This window comes from Haliaeetus leucocephalus, unplaced genomic scaffold (genome assembly GCF_000737465.1).
Source record: "Haliaeetus leucocephalus isolate CR32 unplaced genomic scaffold, Haliaeetus_leucocephalus-4.0 Scaffold819, whole genome shotgun sequence".
Classification (NCBI taxonomy): Eukaryota; Metazoa; Chordata; class Aves; order Accipitriformes; family Accipitridae; genus Haliaeetus; species Haliaeetus leucocephalus.
The window spans coordinates 4,462,536-4,472,095 of NW_010973255.1; the positions used below are offsets into that span (position 1 = coordinate 4,462,536).

Consider the following 9,560-nt stretch of genomic DNA (forward strand, 5'->3'; position numbering starts at 1 on the left):
CCCCCGCCGCCTCGGCCCCCCGAGCCTCCGCCGCTTCGCGTGGGAGAGGAGGGCCGGAGCTTGCCGTGAGCGCTGCCCGAGCCGGCGTTTACCTGACTCTGCCTCGCTCGCGTCCCTAAGGAAGCCGGGGGGCCGGCCCGCTGCTCGGCAGGGTTATCCCGCGGGGCGAGCCCTTCCCTGCGGCCCCTTGCTTTCCCTGGCAGCCGCGAGGAGGCCGTGACACCTAGGCTGGCTTACTGTTAAGGTACTTTCAAAAGTCAAACCGGTGGTGTCGTTTCCCTACAGGATAACAGGATCTCCATTTGGTCTGTTGGAGAGCTTGGAAATGTGGGCCTCGGTGGTGAATATCAAGGAGAACCTCAGCTGCTGTGTGACATCAGGCACAACGGTGATGTTATGGACATGCAGGTAAAGTAGCTTGTTGAACAGATCTGTATTTTTTAACGGCTTGTCACTTAAGAGAAATTAAGTGATAGGGAGCTGTCAAAATGCTGAGGTTGACAAAAAATCCTGATGAAGAAGAAGGGCAAAGAACCAACCAGTATCGGTTTGTTGTGTGGTGGTTTGGGTTTTTTGTTTGGTTGGTTTTTGGGTTTTTTTACTGTATCTACCAATAATTTAGGTTCCTCCAAAATCAAAATGATCATCTTGGTACTGACGTCAACTGATAGTGTGCTTATTATCTCTCTTTAGTTTTTGGATCAAGAGAGAATCGTGGTTGCCTCATCAACAGGAACTGTAACTGTATTCTGTCATCATCAAAATAACCAGGTAAGTAACTTGCACTGGCTTTAAGCTGCTATTCTGTGTAATACAGGTCACTTTGATCTTAGTGTAAGATTTCTCAAAACTACTAGAGCAAGAAACATTTGCATACCAAAATAAATTTTTTGCATTCTGCTAGAAAAAGCTTTGGCTTTATACATACAAGGAAAGAAAAAAGCATTTTGCACACATACTACAGAGATTAGATTGCAGATAGGCTGGGGTATCCATTAGTATGTATCTGTAATCAAATAGTCCATTCACTGATAACATACTTCAAGAGTATGGATTGTTTTGGGGGAGTGGGTATTAATGGACTGGTACCTGCCTTATTAGAGTTTTTGCACTCTTAAACTAAATGACTCATGTTGAATTTCTTCTCACAAGTGTCATGTGAGGGAAGATTTGTAAACTCTGTAGTCTTTTGCTTTGATTATAAAGCACTGAATATAAATGCATAATGATTTTTGTATATATATTCACAGTGACACAATAAAGACTAGTATCTGTTAATAATTTGATGTGGTACCTAAAATAAACTAAATTCCTTGCACTCAAAATCTAAATCTGACCTTATGTTTTGTAAAGGCCTCAGCTCTTTTCCCTTGTCCTGGAGAAAGATTGAAGGGATAAGTCTAGTGGAAGACATTTCATAGTTCATAAATAGATTGTGTTCTTTCTGGTTTCTACCTCATGTGAAAAAGGTGGTTCAGACAAGAAATAATCAATGCTTCATTGACGGGTTGTGTGCTCAAGAGTTGAGGAAAATACAGATCTCTGATTCTTATTTGTATAGGAGATTCTCATTCCGGTGAGGTAGTGTGGCTTTCATGGAGCTTGTTTCTGGTTTTGTGAGCATTCTGGAAGCTTTGGTCTATCAGGATCATTATTTAACAGCAGAATTTCATGTCTTGTTACCGCTTAGACTTTATCTGCCAACCAGCGGTGGGAGAAAGCCCATTATCACGTGGATCAAAACACATCTTGTGGTGGAGCAGCGTGTACTGGAGTCATTTGCAACAACCCAGAAATTGTCACTGTTGGGGAAGATGGGAGAATAAATCTCTTCAGAGCTGACCAAAAGGATGCAGTAAGAACTATAGGTATGTCAAATAACTGCTCAAATTAGTTTAGTTGGGAGTGGTTTGTTTGGTTTTTTAGTTTCTCAAATGATAACAAAAAAAAAAGTCAGTTGAGAATTGAATTAAATATTCCAAGTTGAATGCATTTGCTCCAGATTATCCCTGTATTCCTCAAGACTTCAGATGCTTGAAGCATATTTCAGATGTATTTCTATATTCATTCAGGTATTTGTAACTTAATGTTTTAACTGATGCAGAAGTTTCAAGCCTAACATTCTCTAGACTTCTGTTTCATCTAGAATTGTTAAATGCTATGACAGTGTACATGAAATATGGTTAGATTTCAAGAAGTATTGTGTCTCAAGTTCTTCTTAAGCGGAGGTCAGTGAAATGGTTATTTCAGTTCACTATTTGTACTAAGATCAATCTTCATGATGTCCATATATAGAAACATCTATTTCTCTGTGTCTAAAGGAACACCAAGAACCAGAAACCACTGTTTGTACCCTGTTCTTCTATCAGATATCATGGCTTACACTGATCATCTTTCCCTTAATGAAAAAAGCTCCATATTTCCTAGAGTAATAGATTATGTGATAGAGTAAGATAATTGTGGAAGGTGTCAAAACTTCATTATTCCCAACCCTTCTATCATGCTAGTCTTGTGGAAATAGAATACAAGTTTGTAGCACCTGTTGGAAATGCAACTTAAAAGCAGAAATCATTTAAAGGACAGTAACACCATGTTTGATAGTGGCATTATTAAACCAGGACATTCTCCCTGAAACTGCAGTTTGACACAGCACCTGTGTTTCTCCTCAAGCAAAGTCTTTGCTTCAACAGATGAAGGAATTCACACAGTGATAAGCCAATAAAGGAAGGAAGTGCTGTGGGATTTCTAGACAGGTTACTTGTGTGTGCACAGCTGTATATACACACATAAGATAAATCCTATTAATTGCATACAGCCCTTTACTGAAGCTCCTTGAGAATTCCTGTAGGAAACCTTCCCATGCTTTTTAAAAAAAAAAAAAAATAAGTAGCAGGGCATGAGGCAGATTTTATTAGCACAGGCACACAGAACAGGATAACTTCCCCTTTGAGGGCCGAGAACATTAACTAGTTTAAAAGATTTTTTTTTTTTTTTTTTTTTTTTTTATTTTTACTTATACACAGATACTAACACAGAGTGTTCTGGTGCAAGTTTAATAGAGTAGAATGTTTTGCGGACTCACAGGAAGCAGATGTCCACAAAAAAATTGGTATTTTTCTCTGGGCAATTGCTCACATACTTACATACAGATTTAATAATGTGCAGGATGCGAGTTGTTAGTTTTCTTAGTGCTGACTTAATAGTACTATGTAAAAATGCTTGCTTTGTAACCAGGCATTAATGTAATTTGCCTGTCTCGCTATCAGAAAAGGCTTCCATCTTATGCAGCAAAAAATTCACCTATGTTTTCAGTATGGGCTTACACAAAGAACTTTAAAATACTTGAGGTGAAAGTAGACTTAACAATGTTACCCCATCGTAATCAAGATTAAAAGTTTATATATAAATAACAGAATGAAAATATAAGAAAATAGTGTCTGTGTTCTCTCCTAAAGCCTCATAAGTTTCACCTCAATACTGTGAAGTGTCTGACATAGTAAATTATTGTGACCAAAAGAAGCACTGGAGGAAAGGACCTGAAAAAAGAGCTTTGCCATTTAGTTATTACAAGCACAGCGAAATTCTGATTTGGCTTTAGGGACATGGGTGGATATCAGATTGACAGTCCTTGGAAAAAGTCTAAAGAAGTTGGTGAATTAAGTGCTTCTGTATACAACTGCTTAATGTTCTCAGCCAGAGTTACTGTTTGTTGTGTTCAAAAGAGCAACTGCTTTATGAAAAGCTCCATAGCTTGCCTGCTGTCAGTAGAGGCAGAGCATATAAAGAAAACTCTTATGAAAACCACGGACCTGGCTAAATTGATTCCTCTTCTTAAGAACTATTGGAAAGAAATCTTATGGATCAACAAGTAGTTCAGTAAGCACTAGAGCTAATTAAATACAGCTTCTTACAGATTTGTCTCAGTAGTGTTTAATATAGGAAGCAAGGGCTCCTTTTTCACAGGGTACCCTTGCAAGACTTAAAATTCACATGACACAGGTCTGTCTCTGCCCCCGAAAATGCAGGTTGTAACCAGGTTTAAGCAGCTGTGTTCTGTTTTCTAAAAAGAGTTATTTTGTTGTGATTAAATGGAGACTAGCATTCCATAGGTTTACCTGAATGCTTTCCTTGTCTCTTGCAGACAACGCAGACAGCAGTACACTCCATGCAGTGACTTTCCTTCGCACAACTGAGATCTTGACAGTAAATTCGATTGGACAGTTAAAAATATGGGACCTCAGACAGCAAAGAAATGAGCCATCTCAAATACTTTCTTTGTAAGACTTTAATTTTTTTTTTACATATTTACTGAGAAGCATGTGTTACTTTATATAATCTGATTTAAATCTTTCTTAATACCTTCTTGACAATGGGATGATAAATGATTTTTTTTTAAAGGTTTTTAACTTCTTTGGTATTTAAATAATCAAAAGCAGACTCTGCTTAATGGCTGAATTACTGTTGTGGCTAGGCATTGTATTTAGGTGGTCTGTTTTATGATTTAACTCTTGAAGGACTCTCTCACCTGTACACTTGCTCTTTTTTAAGGGAAAAAAAAAATCACAACCTCAACCCAAAAACACTTTCCCTCATTAAAAATGCTTTACATCTGTTTTTCTCCACAGGCCTAATATAAAGTTTCTGGCACTTGAAATGTATTTGAAAGATAACTTTGTGCCTTATAAGGTATTGTGAGAAAACAAACTGAGCTAGATTCAAATCCTGTTGTTGTCTGTGGAATAATTCCCATTGCTGTTAATAGGCTGTGGTTTAGGTACCTGGTTTTGTTAGTACCCAGTCTCCCTTTGTAACTCTTAGTATATGTTGAAACTGTAATTATAACACGAATTTCAGAGTAACCTTCTTATTATTATAGGCAGAGTATTATCTGTATGCAAGGCTTTCTCACTCCTGTAAAGCTGTCAGATACCTTGCAGATGCCTGTATACCATAGGGCACAGAACCTGATGCTCATCCAATTTTAGCTTCACGTTACTGCCATACCGCTAATTTCCAGTAGATGTCATGCGGCTTCAGCCTGTAGTGACCAGATGCTACAGAAATTGAAGCTGCAGTGGATACTGTTACCTTGTTCGTCAACACTCCTAGGGGGTTAAGAAGGAGAAAACAGAAGCTGAATAAAGAATTCATGTTTGGGTTGTGGGGTTTTTTTTTTTTTTCCTTCTCCTTTGCAGGACAGGTGACAGAGTGCCACTGCACTGTGTGGACAGGCATCCCAATCAGCAGCATATTGTGGCCACGGGGGGCCAGGATGGGATGCTGAGTATATGGGACATCAGGCAGGGTACTATGCCAGTGTCCCTGCTAAATGCTCATGAAGCGGAAAGTAAGTATCTGAAATGGAGGGGAGAGAAGAAGGTGGCATTTTAGAAAAGTTTCTAACTTCTGTAAAAAATAAGGTGGTGTAGCTGTGATAGAAAACAACCACATAGTTGCTACTTAATGTGTTTTCATCCAGTTGGCTTCAGTTTGTTCCTTCTCTGTATATGAGACTGTTCTTATCTAAAAGCCAACTGTATCTAAACTAAAACTAGACTTAGTAAGCAGTTCTTTAATGAGTTGTTAGATGCATTTAATCAGAATGGCTGTGTTTCTAGAAGGGTAGGTATATAAATAGTCATAGAAACTGATGCTGTGGTATGCAGGTATAGTAAAGCAAGGATGCAGTTACTAACAAACTTGAAAACATGAGGAAGGAGGGGAAACTGGAGATAGTAGAGATCCATTTGGTGCCTCCACAATGCTGAAACAGCTCACTTTCCTGGTAACTTTATATGAACAAGATAGTAATTCATTTTGTGCTGAAAATTTCTTGACTTGATGCCATAATTATACCTAAGGAGTAAAAATATTTCTTGAGATGTTAAGTTTTACTGACTTAAATATCTTGTCCGCAGTTGTGGTATTTGGACACAAAATAATAATGTGTGTGCTGGAAAGGAATGTGTGCTTTGTGCAAATTTAAACTTAATAGTAGGGAGACGGCATGAGAAAATATTCAGAATGCCTGAATTCAGATAAGATTTTAACCTTTAACAATTTTCGCAGTACCAAAAAAGCTACAAAAGTATCTCCTTTTTTTCTTTTTTTTTTTTTTTTTTTTTTTTTTTTTTCCTCTTCCCTCTCCAAGGGGAGGGAAAACTGCAGTAAATAATTAAGGATGGGGTTTGGGGTCTCCTACCTGCACACACTTAAGAATGGAAGGTTTTGGTGGGGGCCTGGGTTCTTGTAAGTGCATGTCCACATCATACTAGCCAAAGTGGACTGAGCAAAGTACTCAATGTTTGTTCTGAAGTGTTTTTTTTATTTTATTTTGGTTTGATACTTCCAGTGTGGGAAGTTCACTTCCATCCCTCCAACCCTGATCACTTATTTACATGTTCTGAAGATGGATCTCTTTGGCACTGGGATACTTCCGCAGACATATCTGAAAAACCGTCTTTTCTTCATCAAGGTAAGGATGTTTGAAGTCAATCTGCACTGAATTTGTCAGTTGGCAACATAATGAAAGTCGATGTTCTCACATGACCCCATTAATAACACAATCCTAATACAGAAAATTAAAAGGTGGTTTCTTGTCTTGGAAAGAAAGCCCTGATAGGCACTTCAAGAAAACTACTTTTAAGGCTAACAGTTGTGTGAGTTTTTTGTGGTCTGGGTTGTTTGGTTGTTTGAGTTTTTTAATTTGCTGTACTCTGTCCAATGTGTGAAGAGGCACATCTAGTATTTCAAAGATAGATCATGTTCATTTAAAAATCATCTGTATATAGAAGAGAAATGAAGGCAGCCTAAATGACATATTACTATCTGAGTCTCTGAGGGAGATACACAAAATGTTACAATACCAAAATAACTGATGTGTTAATAGGATAGTGGAATTATGAATTTATTACTGAAGGTCATAATTGGAACTTTCAATGAATGAAACTGGATACCTTTGTATTGTAGCAGGATTTTAATTAGATATACTGACTTAATATAAACATTGATTTTTCCCATTTTAGTCACAAAGAGCAATTAATTGCTTTCCACTTCAGACTGTAAACAATGGGGAAACTTTCAGATGTCATTTGCTGCCTTTGGCATCAAAGTTGCCATTCAAAGCTCAGTTCTATATGGGGAAACAGTAGGATAACTAAGTCAAGTTGCACTCTGCATGTTTTCAGGTATATTAAATTTAAACCCTTTAGCACCACTTCAGCCACTTGTTAATTTTATGCTGAATGATAGTTCTCAAACTGTGAGACATCAGTTTGAATGTAAAATGTTGTGTGGAAAAAAATCAAAGTCAAATCCAGGTATATCACTTGCTGCAGGGTAAGTAGGGAGAAGGGACAGTAGGGAATAAGTGCTAGTAAAGCAAAGCTGATGCCCCAAATATAGGAAGACACTGTATAAACAGACTTCTGTTCTTAGGTCTGTCCTTGCTTTAGTCTGTGGCTAGAAAAACTTCTAGATACTTAGACTGTTTGTTCAGCGAGATGAGTTCGTAGCTGTTCTGACCTGTTTGTCTTAGCTGAGGACAGAACTGGTAGCAGGTTTCTGTAATCACTTCAAGTACTTGTTTGGGGTTTTTTTTTTTTTAGCTATTTTCCTTTTTTTACCAAAGAGATGACAACATCAGGTAACTTCTCTGAAAACTGACTTAAATGTAAAATGGTATTTCCATTATGTCTGCCCCATAGCTACGCTTCTCCAATTCTGAGAATATATAAACTACATTGGAACTTATTTTCCTCTCTTCCCTCTTTCCCTCTCCTTTCAGGAGGAAGAAGTACTACCTATTTTTCGCACAGTACCATTAACCAGTCTGTAGTAAGTGCCTGGCTAAGCAACGATCCTACCAAAGACCGCATGGAAATCACCAACTTAATTCCAAATCAGACATTGTCTGTGAATAGTTTAGATATTTTAGGACCATGCCTAGTATATGGTACTGATGCAGAAGCTATTTATGTGAACAGACAACTTTTTGCATGAAACAACTCCAGTATCCCTTTGAAGTATGGATCACCTTGAACTACTGGGAAATGTCAGGTTTGTTCTTAATGATACTCATTAGTCTGTTATCAGTGTGTGTGGGAGAGGTCTACAGCTTGGTGCTGGTACTGCAGAAGAAATGTAAGGTACCTCAGATTCTGACAGCTGTCACTCGTTACTGATGCTCCTGGATGGGTAACTGACTTCTTCCCTGGTGCCTGTTTGGTTTTGGTAAGTGGGAAGGTAGTCACTAGAGCAAGATATTTGCTGTAAACTGACGTCCATAATACATGCATGCATATGAAGTGAAGAAAAGGTAAACCCCTGATTTTTGTGGTTTGGGTTTTTTTCCCTTTAAAGATATTTTTTCAGGTATTAATTCTAAGGCCAAACTATGGAGTTCTTTGAAATTCTTTTTATGTCAGCTGAGAGATGAGGTTTTTTAAGCTGCATTTTTTTATGTATTTTGGGGAACGTAACTTTTTATGTTAGCTCATGAGAATTGGAAAGGAAAACTGTTAAAGTTGTGAAATGTGAAAGGTTCTATAGGAATCTTAGCATTTCAGTAACATTACTTTGGATTATTTACAGCTTCATCATGGATACTGCATGTTAAAACTTGATAATATGCTGTAACTCTCTCAACCGAAAAGTGGTTTTTTATAGTTAAAGAGGTAATAATTGACATGTGCTGGCTGTGTTTTCAGGTGTGAGAATAAGACTTTCTAAACTTGAGACGTAAGTCTTTGTCACAGTCAAAATGTCCCATCTTGTCTGTTGCAATCTTGAAAGAGTTAAAATTTTATGATTAGTGTTGTACCTACCTTTGTTGCAGAGACCCTTTCTCTTTTTAATAAAAAGTTTTGCACAAGAATACTGGTCTGACTTCCTAAATGAGTTCAAATAGATGTACTTGCAGTCATCTTTGCAGGAAGATAAATAATGGTAAGTTATTTGGACTGACCGTGGGGATACAGTCTGGAGGATGGAGGGAAACCTCGGGATTGGGGCAGCAGCAGATGAAGTTACAAGGTTTTACGTGTCCCTTTCCCTCAAAACCGCTTTAGAGTGTACTGTACTTCCACGTCACAGCCTTACCTGATCTGAATTTCTTGTGTGTCTGGTGGGAGGAGACAGATGGCGTGCCGGGGACAGGGCTGTCCTCCCTTCGTGCAGGAATGGATGGCGTTGCCAAGAGCGTCTTAAATTTTGCTTCCCGGTTGGCCTGAAATGCAACACTCTGCCTGAAAAGAAAGGGTCGAAGGGCGTCAGTGAGCGATAAATTGACGCGTTTTCCTGGCGGCTTGCACACGTAGGTCACTAACGCGTCCTTCGTTCAGGCATTACTTGGATCACGGAGGCTCGGCAAAACCTTTTTCCCCGTTAGAAAATCGGTATTTATCCCTCGAGCTCGGTACCGGTGCCTGAAACCCGGCAGCGGCGGGGGGCTGTCTCCCCCGCTGCCCGAGCAGACTTGCTCAGCCGAGCAGCCCGCTGCCGTCCGCGGGGGGGGATGTTGGGGCCCGTCCGAGCTCCCTCCCGGGGCGGGGGCGGGCGGC

General features: G+C 39.1%; 1 protein-coding gene across 1 annotated transcript in view; it reads left to right on the plus strand.

Moving 5' to 3' along the window:
- NUP43 (nucleoporin 43kDa) overlaps positions 1-8,807 on the plus strand; it is a 9,005-nt gene extending 198 nt beyond the window's left edge. Inside the window, exons 2-8 of the mRNA XM_010581902.1 lie at positions 286-408; positions 694-771; positions 1,691-1,868; positions 4,142-4,277; positions 5,196-5,347; positions 6,353-6,475; positions 7,787-8,807. Coding sequence (XP_010580204.1) covers positions 286-408; positions 694-771; positions 1,691-1,868; positions 4,142-4,277; positions 5,196-5,347; positions 6,353-6,475; positions 7,787-8,001 — 1,005 coding nt within the window. The 3' untranslated portion in view covers positions 8,002-8,807. The remainder of the gene's footprint in view (positions 1-285; positions 409-693; positions 772-1,690; positions 1,869-4,141; positions 4,278-5,195; positions 5,348-6,352; positions 6,476-7,786) is intronic.
- Positions 8,808-9,560: the final 753 nt, after the last annotated feature.